The 22,174-nt window shown below is 36.7% G+C and overlaps 2 protein-coding genes and 1 long non-coding RNA gene across 4 annotated transcripts; all 3 read left to right on the top strand.

The window, feature by feature from the left end:
* The first annotated feature begins 12 nt into the window (after positions 1–12).
* LOC113337726 lies at positions 13–2,059 on the top strand. 2 transcript variants are annotated; one of them, XM_026583322.1, is made up of 4 exons: positions 13–219; positions 295–390; positions 497–552; positions 636–2,059. In XM_026583322.1, the coding sequence occupies exons 1-4, from the start codon at positions 115–117 to the stop codon at positions 2,020–2,022; spliced, it is 1,644 nt and encodes a 547-aa protein (XP_026439107.1). In that variant the 5' UTR covers positions 13–114; the 3' UTR covers positions 2,023–2,059. The 2 variants fall into 2 exon arrangements, with proteins under 2 accessions (XP_026439107.1, XP_026439108.1); XM_026583323.1 differs by lacking the exon at positions 497–552 and having other exon boundaries at positions 745–2,059.
* Positions 2,060–2,209: 150 nt separating this feature from the next.
* Positions 2,210–6,929, top strand: LOC113337734. The gene is made up of 3 exons (XM_026583332.1): positions 2,210–2,652; positions 4,548–6,024; positions 6,100–6,929. The coding sequence occupies exons 1-3, from the start codon at positions 2,210–2,212 to the stop codon at positions 6,781–6,783; spliced, it is 2,604 nt and encodes an 867-aa protein (XP_026439117.1). The 3' UTR covers positions 6,784–6,929.
* Positions 6,930–20,526: 13,597 nt separating this feature from the next.
* On the top strand, positions 20,527–21,873 carry LOC113337729. The gene is made up of 2 exons (XR_003354403.1): positions 20,527–21,105; positions 21,300–21,873. It is a non-coding gene; the product is annotated as an uncharacterized LOC113337729 (long non-coding RNA).
* Positions 21,874–22,174: the final 301 nt, after the last annotated feature.

The raw sequence follows: 22,174 nt of genomic DNA, 5'->3' as shown, positions 1-22,174 counted from the left end.
CGGTGTGTTGTTGCGGGTCCACCAAAGGAGAGAAATAATCTAACATCGACAACATCATCTCGAAGATCAGAATCCCAAAGGCGACGACGTGGGATAGAAAAACAACACAAAGAGATGAGAGAACAAGAGCATCGTGAGAAAGGAGCACAAATTGAAAGAGAAGCAGCTGCAGAACGACGACGAGCACCAAAGGGAAAGGGAAAAGCTATTACTGAAGAGGTGCGCATACATAGTAATTAATTGATTTTATTGTTAAAATTTGAAAATTTACAAATTTATTTACCAAAACTATAGAATCCTCCATGCAAACGGATGCGCCCGAGTGGTATACAGATTAGAGAAAGCGAGGCTGTACCACATGAGCATGAAGATGCAGAGTCATATGAAGAGGTGAATTAACTTGAACGTTAAATAATTTACTCGTGCACATATATAATTATCATTTTTAAGTTCAAAAATAAAAGAATCATAGTGGTTGACAAAATTTACAATGCAGTCGGTTGTATTACATAGGAGAGTTGGTAGCACATCAGACGCTCAAAACACTGAAATGTAAGGATTTAAAAATTTATATTGCATAAATTTATTTAGTTTTTGAATAGGGTAAGCTAGATTACCTGATTATCACTATGTAGGCCGTCTATTAATGTTAGAGAAGATGATGGGGTGTCGGATACTTACGAAATTGACGAAGTAGATTACGACACTGACGAATTACATGATTCAAATACTTTTATGAATCAGGTAGCTGTTGTTGCTACCGATGTACGTCATTTTCTGGGACAAATGGATGTCAAATGTCAGCATTGCGGGGCATTGCACTGGATGGCAGAAAAACATACAAATTCATTTTTAATAAACCCAAAATTTGGTTCATGTTGTCTCCAAGGCAAAGTTTGCCTACCGTCACTGTGTGAACCACCGGTAGCCGTCAGAGAATTGTTTGACGGAACCGACGCCGAATCAATTTCTTTTCGGAAATATATTCGAGAGTATAATACAACTAATGCGTTTACTAGCCTTGGATGCAAATTAGATACAAGAGATTTGAAAGGGAGAGGTCCGAGACCTTTCTCAATACATGGGGAGTTGAGACATTTAACCGGAGGTGTTCTACCAGCTCCTGGGACTGAGAGGATGGCGGTTTACTCCCAACTGTACATCTATGATCCAGAATTTTCATTGTTTGTCCGTGGCAAAAGAAATCCTCAGTTAAATATGAATGTCCTACAGAAAATTCAGAATACTATGATCCAATTCAATGTTTTTTATACCAAGTATCGTCAGGCTTATGCAATTTTAGACCAGATGAGTCCGGCCGACCAGAATATCAGAGTTTCACTTCAATATAAAAAGTCGACTGATAGTAGGCGTTATAATCTTCCGACAACAGATGAGATTGCGGTTATCGTTCCAGAAAATACTTATAAGGAGACTGGGGTGCGAGATATTATATTGCATTTGAGAGAAAACAACGGATTGAAACAAATTTCGGAGTGTCATCCGGCATACTTGCCTTTACATTATGTTTTACTATTTCCTTTTGGTGAGCTGGGATGGTCACCAACAATGAGGCAATGGGATGCAGTCACCAAAACCTATACGAAAACAAAATTATCTCAAATGAAGTATTACAGTTACCGCATATTTGAACGTGCAGAAGAATATTCAATCATCTTAAGAGCCGAAAAAATATTTCAAGAGTTCTTAGTTGATGCATGGGCTGCTACAGAGCAAAGTAAGTTGGCATGGCTCAGATTCAACCAACCAACTCTGCGTTCTGACCTCTACATTTGCATTGCTGATATGACAAATGCGGATTTAAATCCGGGTGATAGAGGTAATCCTGTTATTTTACCATCTTCACACACTGGAAGCGGGAGGAATATGTACGAGATATACCAGGATTCGATGGCTATTACACGTTTTCATCACCATCCAGATATTTTTCTTACAATGACTGCAAACCCAAATTGGACAGAAATAAAAAAATGCACTTTTACCCAATCAGAGTGTCACTGATCGTCCTGATTTGGTAGCTCGAGTTTTTGAGCTGAAAAGAAAAGCATTGATGAAAGAAATAAAGGAAAAAAAGGTGTTCGGCACGGTGGTCGCCCATGTTCATACCATCGAGTTTCAAAAACGTGGGCAACCACATATGCATGCTCTTATATTTTTGAAAGATTCGGAAAAAATTCGTACGGCAGACATGGTTGATAAATTTGTTTCGGCTGAATTTCCTAATGAGATAAATGACCCAATACTGTTTGATACCGTAAGCAAATGTATGGTTCATGGTCCATGTGGAGAGCGAGATCCATATGCAGCGTGTATGGAAAAAGGAAAATGTACAAAAGGATATCCTAAGAAGTACACCGACACAACAACTTTGGACGAGGGTGGGTATCCGAGTTATCGTCGTCTTCGGGATGGAATAGAAGTAACTGTCAGAAACAACAAAAAGGCGTATAATATAGATGTTGTACCCTATAACCCGCATCTGTCAAGAATGTTCAATTGCCACATCAATGTGGAAATATGTGCAGGAATAAGAGGTGTAAAATATATTAACAAATACATTTACAAAGGTGGTGACCGAGCTACGATGGTTTTGCGAGAACATGACGAGATTCAACAATATATTGATGCGAGGTACATTGGACCACTGGTAGGACTAGAAATGATCCTAAAAATTCTAACTGCAAGTGCACAGTGTCGGCAAGCAACACAGGGCAAGCACAGGTCAGTTCCACAGGGACAAGGGGGTGCAAGTGCTATTTTTCTTATTGTAACCAATTTCTAACTGATTACACTAACCAGGGCAGATTACTAATCATGAGACTTTAAACAAGAACAACAAAAGTGACAGTTGAAGCAAGTTCAACACTGACAGTTGAAGCAACAACAACTGACAGTGAGGCAAGATGAATAATGGACAGTGAAGCAAGAGCAGATAACAGTTGGGTGATTTTAGCAAATAACAGTTGAAGTTTTTTTTTTTGAAAGCAAAGAAGTGATTGGATGTTTGATAGAGGGTAACTAGGGCTTGAGAATTCACCACTCAACCCATACTAGCATGTTAGCTATTGCACTTTTTTTTTTCAGCTTCTTTAAGTGGATAATTTAACTCCAATCACTAAATCAAGGCAAGCATTAGTTGTCTGCTTAAAGAACAACTAATCAAAACACAATAACAAGCATTTGAGAGTAAGTGAACATACATAGAAGGATTCTAACTACCTAGGATGCTTGACATTCTAGGTGAAAGCAATATGTTGTTCATCAACAAAAATATATCCTACACAGTGATCTTAGCATAAATCAGTAGCAATAAGCACACATCCTAGCATTAAGGCTAAGGGTTTCATCTCTGCCTCAGAAACTAAATTAGAACATGATACTAACCTCTCACTAAACAGGACAAGTACTAACAGTAGACATTAACATTAAAATTGAACAGTGAAATTAACCCACTTAGGGGGAACTAGGATAACCCCCCCTCTGCTTCACAATGTTACACAGTGTACAATTTATACCAGAACACTAACCCTAATTGTAAATCCCCAAATCAGAAAATTAGGGTTTTTTTAAATTACACAAAATTTAACTTACAAACTCCCAAAATCTGCTCGACCCATGCCTCCTCTAGTCCTTGATGCTCTTCCTCTGCTCCTATTGTCCCCTAATTTCGAGTTATTTTACTCACCCCAAAACCTAGGGTTTCAGAGGTTGTGAGATGAAGAAAATAACTAGGCTAGGGATATGGGGGTGTTGTCGGTGAAGAGATAGTAGTGGCAGTGATGGAACTGGTGGTGGTGACGGAAGTGACAGCGGCAGAGAGGGGAGGTGGTGGAGTTGCAGAGCTCTGCAACTGTCGGGTGAAGGAGATGAAGTTTTGGGGCGATGGGTTGTTTGGGTGGATAATAGGATTCGGTGCTAGGGTGTGAAGCGGGAGCATCTGGTTCGATGTTTGGCGAGCTGAGCCGCTGGATATGGAGATGGTAGGTAGATCGGACGGCTAAGAGAGAAGCAGTTTGTAGCGACCGTTGGATGTGGAACACAACGAAGTCAACGGTGCTAGATTAGGTTAGGTGCTGTAGTGTTGGGCGGAATCATCGGGATTTGATGCACAGTGATGAGGTGACCGTTGGATGACAAGATGGATCCAATCTGACGGCTCTCATGGAAATGGGTATGGATAAAGGAAATGGATTTGGGTAAGGGTTTCGGGCCTTGGGTATGCCAAGCCCATATCTTCTTTAAGAACAATTCTTCCTTCTTGAGCCCATTCCTAGCTTTTTGGTCTTGTGCGCAACATTCTTCGCGGCTTCCTTGCGTAATTCCTCCCGGCTTTTCACTACTTTTCTGCTCTTTTTGCTCCGCACTTCATCCAGATTTTATTTGTTACCTAAAAATGCAAAATTAAGTAAGAAAAATATTTATTCTTGAAAACAATGAAAATACAGAATATGGGATAAAATGTAGAATTAATGCACAAAAGATGAGTTAAATGCCAACAAAAATATATATAAATATGCACTATTTAGCACTCATCAACCACCTGAGGCTGTATGGCGTTTGATTGAGTACCACGTGCATGAAGAATATCCTGTTGTACAACGGTCGGCAATTCATTTACAGAATAGGCAACGGGTTGTTTATAACACAAGGCAATCAATGACCTCGGTTATACGAACATCACATGAACATATGACGAATTTGATGGGTAATTTTGAATATTATGCTAAAAATCCCAATGCTCCGGCATATACTTATCAACAGTTCCCGCAACACTTTGTATGGTGTAAAAAGGTTAAACAGTGGAAAATTAGACAACAAGGATTTGCATTTGGAAGAATGTATTTTGTTAGCCCTAACGCTGGAGAGTTGTACTACTTACGTATGTTACTCACAACTGTTAGAGGTGCTAATTCTTTTGAAGACTTGAAGACTTTAAGTAATGGAGACGTAGACGAGGTGCACAATACGTTTCAAGATGCATGTATTGCACTTGGGATTTTAGCACATGATGGAGAATCGGAAAAATGTCTTCAAGAAGCAGTGGTTATGCAAAATGGAAATCAGCTGAGGAAACTATTTTGTATTATCCTATCGCAATGTAATCCATCAAGACCGGAGGTGTTGTGGGCGAAATTTGGAATGAATATATGTGATGATCTACCACGTAGATTGCGAACAAGGTTTAACATCCAAAATCCAACAGATGAACTGGCAATGGATTACGGATTATACCTGTTGGATCAACTGCTTCAACGATCTGGAAAAAAACTAGAAAAATATGAATCAATGCCGAGACCAAGACATGATTGGGGTCAAATAGTAGGTAACAGATACATTTGGGACCATAGACAACTTCAGTTTGCATTAAGTGATTCGGTGATTCAGTCAGATATTGAGAAATTGAATGTCGCTCAACGTTCGGCGTACAATGCGATAGTGGATTCTGTGAATGATCGCAATGGACAAATGTTTTTTCTGAATGGGAGTGCAGGGACTGGAAAAACTTTTTTGTACAACACAATAGCAAGAAGATGTCGTAAAGATGGAAAAATAGTCTTAACTGTTGCTTCATCTGGTATCGCTTCACTACTTCTTGATGGAGGTCGAACGGCACATAGAACTTTTAAGATTCCATTTGAAGTCCAAGATGATAATAGTATTAGTATTAGTAAAGACTCGGATTATGCCCAGCTGCTGAAAGAAGTAAGATTGATCATATGTGATGAAGTTTCAATGCAACATAGATTTTGTGTGGAAGCAGTTGATCGCCTACTACGAGATATTCGCAGTGATGACAGACACTTTGGAGGTGTAACAGTCGTCTTGGGTGGAGACTTTAGACAGACTTTACCAGTGGTCTCGAATGCAAGTCGAGAACAAACTGTTGGAGCATCTATAAGAGGTTCATTGCTTTGGGATTACATTACTATCTTGACGTTAAACCAAAATATGCGATTGGAGCAGGAACCGGAAAGTTTGGAGTTTGCTGACTACTTGCTTGAGGTAATGAAATTTCATTGAATAAAACTATATTTATCGTATACATAGTTATTTTAAATCCGATTAATTGGTATGTAGATTGGAACGAACCCTAAAGAGGTTGTTAATCTGCCATCGACAATGGGTAGATGTCAAAACATGCATGAGCTAATATCTTCGGTGTATCCTCTGTTGGTAATGGACGAACCAATGTCTCCCAAATACTTAACCGAGAGGATCATTTTATCTCCACGTAATGAAGACGTCCATAAGATTAATATGGATGCATTAGAAAGATTACATGGGGAGACTTACACGTATTTTGCTGCTGACAAAATGATTCGGGATGATCATGGAAGGGATTCGGATTTTACAACTGAATTTCTCAACAATTTAAGTCCACCAGGAACACCTCCATTTAAGCTAGACCTCAAAGTTGGATGTCCCATTATGTTGCTGAGAAATATGGCACCGAAAGAAGGCCTTTGTAATGGTACAAGACTGGTGGTGACGAGGTGCGGACGACACGTGATTGAAGCTAAAATCATAACTGGAGAAAAAGCTAGTGAAGTAGTATTCATCCCTAGAATAACTTTTCAACCTTCAGCTTCAGAGCTAAACATACAAATGGAAAGACGTCAATTTCCCATACACGTTGCATATGCGATGACTATTAACAAATCCCAGGGACAATCGGTGAAGTATGTGGGAATTGATTTACGTACTCCAGTATTTAGTCATGGTCAGCTATATGTCGCATTGTCCAGGTGTACTGCTGCATAGAGAATTACTTTATTATTTCCAAATGAATCAAATGTGTCTTTAGATCCAGTAACAAAAAATGTAGTGTATCCTGAAGTATTATTGTAGAATTTGATGCTTCTTTTAATTTTAAAAGAAGTAATGGTACATGTAATTTTTAATATTTCTTTAGATTGGATGATTTTATTAGTTTGTTACTTTAGTATTTGGTGAAAAACAAACTCCCAGCATAAAATATCCTCAAGGCTTGCACCAATCCGTATTTGGTGAAAACACGACTAAAATTAAAACAACAACATGCCGAAGGCGTACGAGAGGTTGAGACTAGAGGTTGATACCCTAGTAATTATCTATAGAGGACATATACTCTTACATGTAATAGACAGGGTTAATCCTGTATGTATACGATGAGACATATTCGGTGGTCAGCCATATTTCTAAGAACTAGATCTTGCACGACAGAGTGAAAACAGTGAGAGCTTGTTCTTTTTGGGGAAAAGGAAACTATATTGGAAAAACTAGGTGGGTTTACAGCACGGGATAAATCCCTCTCCATCACTTGTGCAAACGACAAAGACCTAAAAAGCCAATAACAACACAAAGTACTCACTATCCATATCCACGATCAAATGATCTTGAATTTAATCTTTTGCATTTTTTAATCGCCTTTTCTTCATACCTTTATACAATTTTATTACCGTTTTAAGCTTTCCTTCGATCCTTTATCTAATTAAACCTTTTCATGTCTGTGTAACAGGGTTGTGACGCATTTGGAGCTCAACTTGGTGGTCGGAGTGGTTTTACCTGACACACATTTGTTGTTCCTCAATCTTTCCTACTATTAATTAGCCTTGTTTATCTACAAATCTTTCTTTAATATGTCTGACAATTTTCTCTTCTACCAATATTAGCTATTTATTTTAATTCTCTCTTTCTCACGCTTATGGAAACTTTAGTTGCTGGCAGCCTAAATCTATGATTAAGTTATCCAAATCTCAGAATCCATGGAACAAGTGTCTCACATTCACAAAACAAAAAATCGGTGTTTTTAACCTATGATTAAATTATAAAAGCACACAATCGCTTTTGGTTAAAAAACACGGTAGGTGAAGAAGTATGGCTTCATATATTCTACGAGAAACAACCTTTGTGGTCATTGTTATACTATTGATCACAAAGAGCAAGACTGTGAAAGGATTGCAAATTTTCTTCTCCAACAAAAAAGAGGCTACCTGTCTACTAACTCTGTCATTTACCCACCGTCATGGTCCAACCTGGATAATCGTGGAATGCGAGTCACAGCCCTGTGCATCAAACACAACTTGAAGTTGTTCCAGAAGTGCATACAGAGAATGAGAACCAACATGCAATAGTTCCGCATGTCATAAATGTAACAAATACACCACAAGCAGGGGACTCCAACAATGCTTCTCAAATTCAACACTCGCAGTTATCAACTTATCAGTTATCAGCATCAACAACATTCAGCTGAGTTGGTCAATCCGGCAGACAACACGATGGTCCCAGTCACGAGCATTGATTATGACGCCCAAGGTATGATAACAGTTATTAATAGTAGAAGGGAGAGAGAGAACAGCTTTGAAAGAAGTGGTAAGAGGATTAGATTAGAAATGGGGGAGTCTAGGAAGAGTTTGGTTCCTAATCATCAGATTAATCAAAATAGCTCTGATAGTCTCCAAACAAATAATCAAGACTCGGCTCTCTATGATTCCCTAAATAGAGAGTCAGGAAGTCACATGAATCTGCTTAGAGCCTATCTTGCAATGGGAGAATTTGATATCACAGCTGATGATTTGAATGCTCATAATGAAGATCCAGACAAGATACATGAAGCCATAGCTTATAAGGAACCCATTCAATCTCTCATTCAGCATTTTGAATCAAATCAGTAAAGTTACCATCCCTCTGATTCCATCTGAAAATACACATGTAATTTTGGATAATCAATCTCAGACGCCTAACTCTCAACAGTCTTACCATGGAACAGTGTCAGATCAGAACCGCTCTCCGGGGAAAAGCTCCAAGTGCTGATCACCAGGTAACTTATAAAACTATACCCATCTCTGTTTCAATTTTGCTTCCTAATTTTTCAATGTCCTGCATGTTAGTTTTATTGCAATTAAAATTGATCATCATAACATATGAAATTGCTTGGGTGGAATGTTCAAGGCTTTGTAGCCAAAGACACTAGAGATTACTTAGCAGACATAATTAGGGAGCATGACCCACATTTAATTTTCCTTTCCAAAACAAAAATAGAAGATTCAGACAGGGCTAAAATTTCTGTTACAAAGATTTCAATACCCTAACAGTTGGATAGTCAACTCAGTAGGCCTCTCAGGTGGTTTAATTCTTATTTGGAAAAATGGTTTTCCATGTGAAATTGTGTCTTCTGCTGACAATGTGATACATATCCTAATAAAATCAGACTGATCAAAAGAAGAATGTTTACTGTCCTATGCTTATGATCTGAGGGAAAAACCAATGGGATTTTTTGAAAGATCTGAGTGAAAATGTGTACCAGCCATGGCTTACTTATATCAGAGAAAATATCAGGATCATTGTGGTGACGCCACATCAACAAAACCATTCTTCTTTATACTAGGAAGAATTGATAACTCAGTGTCGTTTAACCTTAAAAAGCTACTATTACCTACATACTAAATTGGATAATTTAGTATTACATTAAGTTGTTTACGCAATCAATGACATAAGAGAAGAGGGGTATTCTCATTATCCTTTTAGTATTCATTGTACATCATCAGATGCAAACACCCTTACGGCCAAGGCATTACATGCCAGAAGAAACATAAAGATGCTACATATTGTAATACGTTGCTATACTAAGAAATGCTGCTGTACTTGATATTTAAGGAAATTAGTGTAGTCTCATCTTATAATTATCTATAGAGGAGGACATATAGCTCTTACATGTAATAGACAGGGTTAATCCTGTATCTATACGATGAGACATATTCGGTGGTCAGCCATATTAGTAAGAACTTGATCTTGCACGACAGAGTGAAAACAGTGAGAGTTTGTTCTTTTTGGGGAAAAGGAAACTATATTGGAAAAACTAGGTGGGCTTTACAGCACGGGAGAAAGCCCTCTCCATCACTTGTGCAAACGACAAAGACCTAAAAAGCCAGTAACAACACAAAGTACTTACTACTAACTATTTTCCTATATAAAGCAAGCAGTTCCTATTGTATCGAAGCAAGCAGTTTTTGATCAGCAACTAGAGGGATCAAAACCGATACGATGATTCCCCATGGTTTGATCTATGACGATCCTTGTGTGCTGCTGAAATATATTCCCTATGATGTTCACGCCACCATTTTTTGATGCAGAACCAAACCCGAAACAAACTGCTTTGACATCCGGGACATAACTCCATATGCTATACGGCAATAACAGCATTTTAGCGTCACTCCCGTTGAAGGTGAAAGTAACAGTTGGTGAGTCGGCGATATCATCCTCGATTACCTTGTAACATGGACGCCTGCCAAGAATCCTATAGGGCGATCCCCAACCCATTGCATTAGCATAACCAAGGAACAGTTTTTCCAATGCAATGTATATTGGATCCGGAAGATCAGTTGTGGTCGCCCCTGAGTCAATAACCATTTTAATAGGGAAACTCGTCTCCGCAAGCTTTTGACCCTGAACCTCTATCCCCGTCACTACCACCCCATAGTCTTGGCCGGGATGATAATAGTCATCTATCATCGGTGTGTAAAAAATATCACGGGACACTTCACTTTCCCCGAAGATAAGATCAGCTGAAACACCATCTAGGCCCACTCGTCTATCTATAAGACAATATGAGAATTTATTAACAGAATAATTCTCTTTCAGAAATGTATAGAACGACCTTTTGCCCCTGCTCAGTGCTAGTGATCCATCAATGTCATGAAATCCAACGTCTGCGTAAGAACAACCGACAGGCACATTTTGAAACTTTTTTTCCCTCGGCTCATCATCATCACCTCCACCATTTTGAATCTGCAACGTGAAGGTTTCGAGTGCCAGCACCGAATGAGCGAAATTACCATTTGAGTATCTGGACTGCAGTGTACACTCACTTGTCCTGCACCTAGCTGGCCATGAGCATTTTCCGCATGGGAGCTTGTTATATGATGCCGAATTGTGGTGATTGAAGTAGGTTGGCTGTGAACAACTTACCAAATCGCAGTCATGACACCGAACCCACGAATCTGAGTGGCCGGTATCGATGTTGAGCATCATAGTTTGACTTGGAGTACCAATGTCGATTTCCGAATAATACTCATATGAGTATGACTGGTAAAGGACGGGCGAGGAGATATAGTCTTTCTTTGATATTTTTTCTCTAGGTGTGGGAAATTTATGTTTTACGGCGATCTTTAATGAAAAATTCTTGTGTAGACCACTAGGTATACTCTCAGTTAGATCAACAGAACGTGACTGTAAGGAGACATGGACAAACGAGAATAAAATAACCATACATAACCAGGTGCTTGACATGTTTAATTAGCACCGGAGATGATGATTAAGTGGTGTTGTTATTTGGATTGATAGGTGTCATCGTTTTTATAGTTGATATGAGAGATTATGGTGGATAGCTCATGTAATTGAGATTGGATTTTTCTTTTCTTGAAAGAGTAATGGGACGGGATGTTAGATCAGTCGTGTAATTGAGATGATAGGCGGTAGATGGATCATCCTAATTCTCACTCGCATTCTTGGTTTGGCACCGGGCCGGGTCGCCTATATTTATTGTATAAATAACTTAAATATGTATTATATTTGTGCCCGTGCTTCGCACCGGGCATTTTTTTCTTTCGAATGGTGTGCGCCTGTTTTGCCCTGTGACAATGTTTTTTTATTTGGTGTGTGTGGGACTTCGCCCCGCCCCATATTTTATAATGGTAATTTTTGTTTTGATCGCAGGGAACGATTTAAAAACCGAAACAGAAAATACACTGCTTTCAAAAAAAGAAATTATAAAAGCACACAATGCATGTTGCCTAAGAGACCAGATCCAAACACCCAGAAGACCCCAACTTATAGAACCACTTTCATATATATAGCCCCGGTCCAGGCACACCACCTAAAAGCTGGTGAAAAACCACTATCATCAAAATTATAATGCCTCCATCACTGAAATGCCATTACCCATTATGCTTACAATCTTGACCATCGGCAATGGGCCAATGGCCTGTATGCATATATCTTCTCTGCTCTTTGACCAATGTAAGATTTGTATGGTGACTGCGATTTTTTCACAGGAACATATGCATTTTGCTGTTGATAATTTTTTGTGGTTATTAAGATAAATTTTGGCATTTCTACGATCAAAAATAGGTATTCTTTGAGAGATGGGTTCACGGATGCCTTACGTTAAGCTCAGTTTTTGGTATAAGTTTTAATTTTATACATAAAGGATTTTTGAACAAACATGATAATCACATCATAAGCATAGTTGTATTAGGAAGGGTACCTGACGATGCCATCTCATTGAATCCAAGATGTCCAGCAAGAACACCCGTAAAATAAAATACCTTGAGAAACTCATGTTAGTTTCTCCTTCTTGACCTTTTGTGTAATGAAATAATAAAAATTCATATACCTACAGTCAGAGACTGGTTAAAGGTACGAGGCTACGACTTGTGGTGTTTCGGATGATAACGCCCAAAGGGTTCACCGTACTAAACCACGTGTTTTCCTAATAATCGGTGCCAGGCGATGCAATAATGTTGTGCACGTGTGTGTTTGTGTTCGTGCTTTCAGAGATTCAATAAAAAATAAAACCCACTGACATGGAATTCGTGAGTGGAAATAATTTTACCTCCCGTACCAGACGGGCGACGAATCAGTTGTAGTCGACTCAGGCCACCGACTCCTACGTCAGTGTACGAACCTGAGGGGCCGAGACAGTATCGTAACTGTCGTCCTTCCCTGCAGCAGTTTTTTTATTTAATTTTAACCCTTCCTTAGGGTTTTAAAAATAATAAAGTCCAAAGATAAAATCCAAAAAAATGTCCAAAAATAAAAAAAAATTACAAAAAATAAAATCCTATTTACAGTTTCTAAAAATAAAACAAAATAACTATATACAAAATCTTCTTCTTCACTCCTTTTGGATTCCTCTTTTCTTTCTTTTTTTGGCGGTACTTTCCTTTTATAGCACTTTTTATTTCCTTGTAGCTTCGCTCCAAATCTGAAAAGAATCAAAAAAATACCAAAGGCGTAAAAGAGAATAAAAAATAAAAAAATAAAAAAAATCCAAAACCTAATACAAATCCGCGTCGGCGGCGCCAAAAATTGATGTGGTTGTAGAACTGGTAAGTAAAGTTCGTTCAACTCGGACTTGTAAAGAATAATTTATAGACTTATAATAAAAATAGAAAATATATATACAAAAGGTTGTCATAGTATCGAGAGGTACTGAGACTCAGGATTCCACCAAATTCCATTCATGTGACTAAAATAATAATTCCAATCAATTATAGCTCAAATATTAAAAATATGGACTCTTATTCTTTGCCAAAAATAGATTCCGAAAGTAATGGCTGTAAATCTAAAGCATGGGACATCAAAACACTTAAGCTAAGCATGACCCATCAATTGAAATCACAACCAATCAAGATAAATGATAAATCAATTCAATTTTAGTGCAAAAAGTCATATAAAGAATTAATAGAATTACCACAATGATGAAAAAAGGCTTCCTCCGTCGTCCCAGTGTTGGGGTTTATCTCTTCATATCAAAAACATATTCAAAAGATTGAATCATGGCTTAATAGGTGTTTTTATTGAAGAATAATATGAAACAGGAGATTACAAAGAAGTATGAATTGTTGTTTAAGAACGATAGATTGAGTCTGTTGTTGATCAACGATATTTCTTTCCGACTATTCTATGCGTCTTATGTTCTTCAACTACTTCTTCAGCAGCATCAGCAGGTATGATTCTCTGCAACTCCTCCTGCAGATCCCTGTGGCCTCCTAATCGACCCCAAACTCCCGACCGACCTTCTATATGACCCAACCAATCTATTTATATCAAAAAGACCGATTAAATCTCTCCAAAATCTTCCAAAATCTCTTCCTTTCTCTTCACGGAAAAGTAGCGGCAATTTCTTGTTTTAGAATTTCTACGCGTTTCTGAGCTTTCCTTTTGATTCCAAACTCTTCCTTAGATAGATACAAATCTTTTGGAAGGTTTATAGAACTTTAATCTCTCTAAAATTTCCTAAAACAGGTCAAACACGTGACTTTCCTTTTTTTTTTTTCTGTTGTGATAAAAATCTGTCGATTGAGCCCAGTTTAATCGAGTTCAACACCCATATTAGATTCCTAGACCCATAAGGAGTCTATCCTATGAAAATCAGAGGTTTAGTCGACCTCAAACTCCTCCAAATCACGCCCACCAAAACTGCCAATAAATGGGACATTTTTCCCGCAAAAATTAGAATTTGAATGTGAAGGGGAAAGGTTACCCCTTATCCAGTGGTCGCCCCTTATCCGCTTTTGGAGTCCGTATAACACTTGTCCCTTGGGTGCCTTTAGTAATATTTATGGGATGTTTTCAACACTTTTTTTGGGGTTCCTCCGGGGTATTTCTGGGGTGTCACTGGTACGTCTTCTACGGAGGTTCAAATGCCACGTTTTGAGCTAATTTCGCCGCAAAAGCTTATTTCTCCAAAAAAACCTACAAAGAGATAAAATACCAAAATAATACAAGTATGGGTACTAAAAATATACAAAATAGAGATAAAAATAGACACATAAATGCGTCTATCACTTACCAGCACATATTTCGAGAAATATGTAAGCGAGTTAGACTCATCTTGAAACAATAAATTGTTCCACATATTCAAAAATTATCAAACACAATATGTGCGCCCCAATTCTTTTTCCATCCTCACCGCATTTACTAGGGATTCTTGGTGAGGCTGCACTTTCAACACAATTAGGTTGTGTTGAGGTGAACAAAATCTTGCTCACCACAGGTATTCGGAAAAAAATCATGCACGGACTCTAGGAATTTAACAACTTCCTCGAAACCTTCAATAGATGTTCCATACCTTTTTAAAATGTTATCCCTTGTCGAACTCTTGTCTGGTAGATCCTTCTTAATAGTACTCGTTGCTTGATTGGTTTTCTTTGGTACCCATTTCTGAGTAGCTTTTGGAGCAACGTATTTCTTTTTCTCCCCAATATAATTATGAAACTTCTTGGGGGGAATACTTGAAAAAATGGAATTATGAGACACAGTTTTTCTCCAGTTTGGAACATCAGATCTTGTCATCTTAACAGAATCAAATCTGGTTTTATCTCGTTTAAGAAATCTGCAATTCCTTTGGAAGTGACCTGGTTTTCCACAATAAAAACAATGTTTAGTAGAAAGGAAAAAGTTATGTTTAGTGTTACCTGAATGTGTATGTGCTTGCTTTGGAACTTGACATGATTTCCTATTTTCGTTATCAGCAGTTGATAGAGATGCTTTATTTTTGTCAACCGTGGAAGGTTTTGGTTGAGAAGAATATTTAGTTTTGACATATTTTACCTCTTTGCAAATACTAGGAGTGTCTATTCCTTCATAGGCAGTCCTCATGTATCATGATAAATTCTACATGCTCCCAGTATCGAGGTTAATTTATCTTAGCTGCTATTTCTAGACAAAATCTCTTTTAAGCTCGAGTTTTCGTCTTCCAAACTTTTGACCTTTTCAAGCGCAATAACTAGATCATTCTTGGATGATTCACATTGAAATTTGAGATCTTCTCATTCCGAATCAAATAACAAGTTCATCTCAATGCTCTCCAAGTTATCTAGCTTTGCTTGAAGAATAATTTCCCGATCACGAGCTTCGGCAATTTATTCTTTAAGCTTTCGTATTTCGTTGAGATAATCTCTTACACCACTAGAATCAAGTTGGTTTTGCAAGTATTTATTCCGACTACGAAGTCTGTCATATTTAACTTTCTCACTGAAAATGGTATTTTCAGCTTTCGAGAGTTTTTGATGACATTCCATAAGAAGATTATTAGCAACTGGATCCACATGGAACACTTCTTCATCAGAATCAGAATCAGTATCCGAAAGAATTTTTTCAGAAGCTAATGCAACCTCGCCTGCGTACTCTTGGGTATTATAATATTCAGGTCCATCATCAAGAGTAGGCAAAGATGCTGTATATGCCGATTTTCTACGGCTCCAGCTAGGACATACTGAAGACAAGTTCCCGAAACCACGATATAACATTGTACATCATCATTAGAAGATGTTGTAATTTTAGAAAAACTATTTTTCCTGTCTCTCAAGAATTTTCTAAATTATCGTGGAGTAACATCCTTAGAATCTGGCGAACCAGAATTATTCTTAGAGGATTCAGAATTGTTTACAGCTTTAAGAGAAATCACCTTTTTTCTAGATGCGTGTTCATTATCAAAGATCTTTAACTTTTCATCAAGATTATTTTCGAAGAGTGTAGAAAGATTGTTTGCTTCTTCAATGGCATGTTTCTTAGACTCGTATCTTGATGGTAGAGACCTGAGAATTTTGCACTCAATATCTTTCTCAGGAATAGTTCTTCCTAATGAATATGAGGTGTTAACTATTTGAAAAAGTCTTTGGTCAAACAAATCAAAGGTTTCTTAGACTCGTATCTTGATGGTGATGAAGATCGATAGGTTGCTGAAATGAATTAGTTGCTTGACCTGAACTGTTTTTGAGGTAATTTATCTTAATTGAAGTATTTTGAGTTGAATTGTTTTGATTTCAAAGTTTGTATGATTGTGAATTGAACTGAGATTGATAAAGGTATGGATTTGGAGTGAACTGGTGTTGCTTTGAGTTAAGGGAAAGAACAATAATTGATGTTGGAGTTGTAATTAGTGTAATTGGTAAAAACTGGTCTATTGTAGCAGGTGTTAGTACTGAACTGAAGATAATTGAATTGGTGATTTAAGGACTGAGATTGAGGCAGGTGGTATGTGATATAGTTGAGTGTTACTCAGCTAATAATGGTGATACGAATTATGTGTTGCAGTGGGAAATGTTGTTTCAAGTGAGGCCATGAATGAAACTGAGATATGCTTTAGAGGAATGCTTTGAAGTTTCAATGGATATCAGTGGCTGTTAGAGACGTACTGTTGGTGGCTGGTATTGTTTATGTTGGCTCTAAAGGGTGCATAACAGCTAGTGGTATTGTAATGAAGCCACAGGGTTAGTGATGAAAAAGTTGTTTGAGATGTTGTATTGAATGGGTTAAAGTGATAATGATGCTGCTGTTGGAGAGTCAGGTTGAGTGTTGAAGGTGTAACTGAGATGATAGTTGTGGGACTATAGTTAGTGTTTGCTGTGAAAGCCTAAAACTGCAACTACAGGTAATCTTAGCTTGTAAATTAATTATGAAGTTCACCTGGATTGATTATATCTCAGTGATGAAGTTAATGTGAATAAATATTGTAGAATAATATGATAAAGAAAAAGAATATGTTGTAGGAATTGAAGCTGTAATAGTTTAGGCCTTGTGTTGATTTGTTAGTCAGATGTCAGACTATTCTGTTTAGCTGACTGAGTCAGATGTAACCTGACTTACCTGAATCAGTCTTGTTGATGGAGTTGACCCATTGAATCACCCGATTTGACTCAGTTAGTTGACTGAGTTAATCAGTTGACCGATTTAGACCTTGACCGATTGACTTGACATATACCCTTTAACTAACGTTGACGGTTAGTGACCGTTAATTGACTTCCTATGACCAGACGTTGACCGTTGGTTGTCCCTAGTGGACCAGGCCTTGTGTAATGGGCTTGTTTAGTGAACTTGGGCTTAGGTTTTTTGGACCCCTTATGGTCCGAATTGACCTTTGGTTTCTTCTACAAGATTGTAGATATTCATAAGACATATCTGATGGAATATATAATCAACATAATTGAATTAGTAAACCTTTATATATGCTAAAGAAAGATAATGAAAAGGTGTATAACCATAGTGGGCATAGAACCATTATATACTTCACTTAGCTTATAACCAGAGAATTATATGAGATTATTTTATGAGCCTTGTGTGAGACTTTTTGCTAGATTCTTAGTCTTCTTTTGTGATTAACAGTTGGTCTATATTAACAACGATCGATTAAAAGGATGAACCAGTGGATCATGGATCTCGAGGTAGGCGTGGCTTGTCAGCAAAAGAGGTGGGAACACTTTTAACTCTTTTGAAACCATTGTTTCTTTTAAAAAAGTTTATGTTTTACAAACTCATGCATTGTCTATTTGTGCATTTCATACATTGTTTAGGTTTTATTATGATTGTTCTGTTGATTCTTTGAATCTTTCCATGAATTGGAAAGGTCTTGTAATGTTTGTTACTATGAATTGTTATTGGAAATGAGAATTTCCACGTGTGGTATATATGATACGCTCCTTCATTTATATCTACATGAATTCAGCTTTTATGCTTATTAGGTGTGGAACAACCCGGCATCAATATAGATATGTAGGTGTGAAAATCCCGGCATCACTAGTATATATTTTTTGAAGAAAGAGTTTGTCCATATACATTGTTTGTGCTTTTCCAGTGACTTAGTCACTTTGATGTTTGGGAAAACATGAATTGTTTTCCAAATCTTACTCATGATTTCTTTAAAGTTAAATGTTATTCCTGTTGGGCACCCATTTTACGGATGATGTGCTCACCCATTCCCACTTTCAGTTTGAGATTCGGATCAGAGTTGCGCAACGGAAGCTTCAAGGAGTTGACTCCGTTAATTAGTTAACTTCTGTTATGTCTATATGTTGTATATAATATTTGTAAACCAAATGAATATTGTATATGTATCATTTGAGAGAAGTTCTTGTATATATATATATATTTCTGAGCGAGGCTAGTTTTGGGTTAAGTTTTATAGCAGATTTCTTAATTGAATGCTTAAGTATTTGTTGTAGATTTGTGGTCCCTTTTTATTTAGTTAATCTCTTGGATTACTCAGATGCTAGCTTCGGGACGCTACAGTTTTGGTATCAGAGCTCACTATTAGATCTTATATGGGAAATGATAGAAATTAGCCGGTGCTAGTTAGTGAAATAGGTTAGTTTGAACTGGGTAAGGTTGTGAGATAAATCTTAATCACTAAAAACTATCTATGGTTAAAAGAATTATTTGATTGATTGATTTGTTTGTTTGTTTGTTTGTAATGAAGTAAAAATTGTACAGTACACCAATAGATTTAGCTGATATGGATTTGAGAATAATTGATCTAAATAGTATGAACAGGTACACAATTCAATACTAAAAATACTGAGATTAGTATTATTGATAAATCTTGAAAGTCACATATATACTTTTTAAGCACCTTGACTTATATGTAGGGTCAATAATTTATTATCACATAAATGTTAATGATACCTTTGGGACTCAATAATAATTGGAAGACTAGTTAGAATAAGAGTTCGACCATCGATGTTAATAATAAAAATATTATTATAATAATTATAGGATATTAACAACAAAATGTAATTTTTATTAATAGTACAACTTAAGAATTATTTAGCAATAATATAAAATTTAATTATGATTAACTTTTATTGGCGTAAGAAAATAAATGTTATAATGATAATAAAATATTAATACCAAATGATTATGACAAATTGTTAGTGGTTATTTACTTATATCCGATCACATAATGAAATAAACAAATAGATACATTGAAGATAATATGTAATAATTTAGATAACTAAATTGTTTAAAATGTTGTGAACTATTTATATTTTTTACAAAATAAATTTTAAAACTTACACCAATTGCGATAAAATTTTAGAGACTAATTAATTTTAATAATTTTATTTTTAAATTTTATGAAATAAATTATTAATTAATTGTGTTTTTATAAAATAATTAATTTTTTACAAAATAAATTTTACACCAATTGTGTTTTTTGAATACTATTAATTTTAGTAAATTAATAATTAGTTAATCCAGCACTGGGGAATAGTGAAGGTTGTGTTTTCTCTGTTCGTAGGAAGGCATTGTTGGGCTTGGCCAACCTTGAAAGGGAAAATGCATTCAGAGATGACCGATCATAGAAGCTTAGTATAATTCTTTAGGAAACCGATAATTATAAACTCACATAGAAATATTTGTAGGAATCTCCCTTGTAATTAGAGACAAGTATTTTGTAAGATAGAAATTAGCGTAAGAAACTTAGACCTCCATATTTGTTATAACTTGAAATCAACATAGTTGAACCTAGACCTACAAATTTTAGTTGTAGAAAGCCATATAGGTTTGTGCTTTGTTTTATATTGTTTGCGCTTAGATGAGAAATAATATTATTCTATAAGGTGGGGAGTTTTCAAGACTAGAAGGATGGTTTGATTTTCGAGGACGAAAATTTACAAGGTGGAGAGAATGTAAAGACCCTCAAGCTCGTCAACGCTATTAGACTAGTCAAGGGACGTATTAGCCAGTAATAACTCGATTAGATTAACGCGAACGATAATTAATAGGAATTAATTTAACAACGATGTAGATACAAATTTAGTACCGTTGGTTAGATCTCAAAATGTTACGCGAAATGGACTACTCGAACGTGTCATTCGGACACATGACGAAGAAGATATCATCAGATTATTATGAAAGGCAGAATTGTCATTTTAATCTTAACCGCCTGACTTCCCCCTTATCATTTGGTCGGGTTCCTTTAACAATCTCGCTGGCCTTATCCCAAATTGGATCGAGAAGAAATTCATTTCTTCATTTATTTTCTTCTTCTCTCTTCTCTCTTCTCGTTTATTATTTCTTCTTTTGCTCCTCCCCTGTCTTTCATCTGGCGATTTTGGAGATCAAGTAAGAGGAGGAAAATCAAGGGTGGGTTACTGGTGTTGAAGATTGAGTAAGTGTTTTCGATTCTGAATTAGAGAAGAGAATATTTGGGGTGTTGTATTTCTGTAAATAAGTTGGGGTTTTCTGGATTTGAAATTAGGTTTGTATAGAGATGCTGATGATGAGATCGAGTTGATAATGGATGAAAAATAAGTGGGTTGTTGTCTAATTGCTGTTTTAAGATGTTTCAAAGGAGAATCGACGAATTAAGGTTTTGTTTTAATTAGGGTTTCGCTGAGTTCAATTCTGAGATGAATTCAAAGATGATGATTGAGAAAAATAGTAGATGGGTTTTGTTGATGTGAAGAATTACATTTTTGTTGGTGTTTGAATTAGAGAAGTTCAGATTTGGGAATTGAATTAAGGTTTGGTCAAGAACAGATGGTGATGAAGATCGATAGGTTGCTGAAGTGAATCAATTGCTTGAGCTGAACTTTTTTTGAGGTAATTTATCTTAATTGAAGTAGTTTGAGTTGAATTGTTTTGATTTCAAAGTTTGTATGATTGTGAATTGAACTGAGATTTATGAAGGTATGGATTTGGAGTGAACTGTTGTTGCTTTAAGTTAAGGGAAAGAACAATAATTGATGTTGGAGTTGTAACTAGTGTAATTTGTAAACACTGGTCTATTGTTGCAGGTGTTAGTACTGAACTGAAGATAATTGAATTGGCGATTTAGGGATTGATATTGAGGCAGGTGGTATGTGATATAGTTGAGTGTTACTCAGCTAATAGTGGTGATAAGTATTATGTGTTGCAGTGGGAAATGTTGTTGCTAGTGAGGACATGAATGAAACTGAGATATGCTTTAGAGGAATGCTTTGAAGTTGCAATGGATATCAGTGGTTGTTAGAGACGTACTGTTGGTAGTTTGTGTTGTTTGTGTTGGCTATAAAGGGTGCATAACAGGTAGTGGTGCTGTAATGAAGCCGCAGGGTTAGTGATGTTGTTTGGGATGTTGTATGGAATGGGTTAAATTGATAATGATGCTTCTGTTGGAGAGTTATGTTGAGTGTTGGAGGTGTGACTGAAATGATAGTTGTGGGACTATAGTTAGTGTTTGTTGTGAAAGCCTAAAACTGCAACTGCAGGTAATCTTAGCTTGTAAATTTATAATGAAGTTCACTTGGATTGATTATATCTCAGTGATGAAGTTAATGTGAATAAACATTGTAGAATTGTATGATAAAGAACAAGGATATGCTGTAGGAATTGAAGCTGTAATAGTTTAGGCCTTGTTGATTTGTTAGTCAGATGGCAGACTATTCTGTTTAGCTGACTCAGTTAATCTGATTGAGTCAGATGTAACCAAGGTAGTCAATTTCGGATTTCGGATTGTCTCGGTCGACACCGAGATACTGGTACAACTTTATCTCGGGAAAATTCCGTTTTAAAATCTCGGTAAAATCTCGGTTTCATATTTTATATCCTCGTATCGATAATCACTTAAAAGAAACATAGTATTAGTAAATCTGGTCGTTCACCTTCCTCATCATCAACACCAAATAATAAT

The sequence above is a fragment of the Papaver somniferum genome, unplaced genomic scaffold, assembly GCF_003573695.1.
Source record: "Papaver somniferum cultivar HN1 unplaced genomic scaffold, ASM357369v1 unplaced-scaffold_176, whole genome shotgun sequence".
Classification (NCBI taxonomy): Eukaryota; Viridiplantae; Streptophyta; class Magnoliopsida; order Ranunculales; family Papaveraceae; genus Papaver; species Papaver somniferum.
Note: the sequence above shows the minus strand (reverse complement) of the source record. Positions and strands in the feature narration are given on the sequence as shown.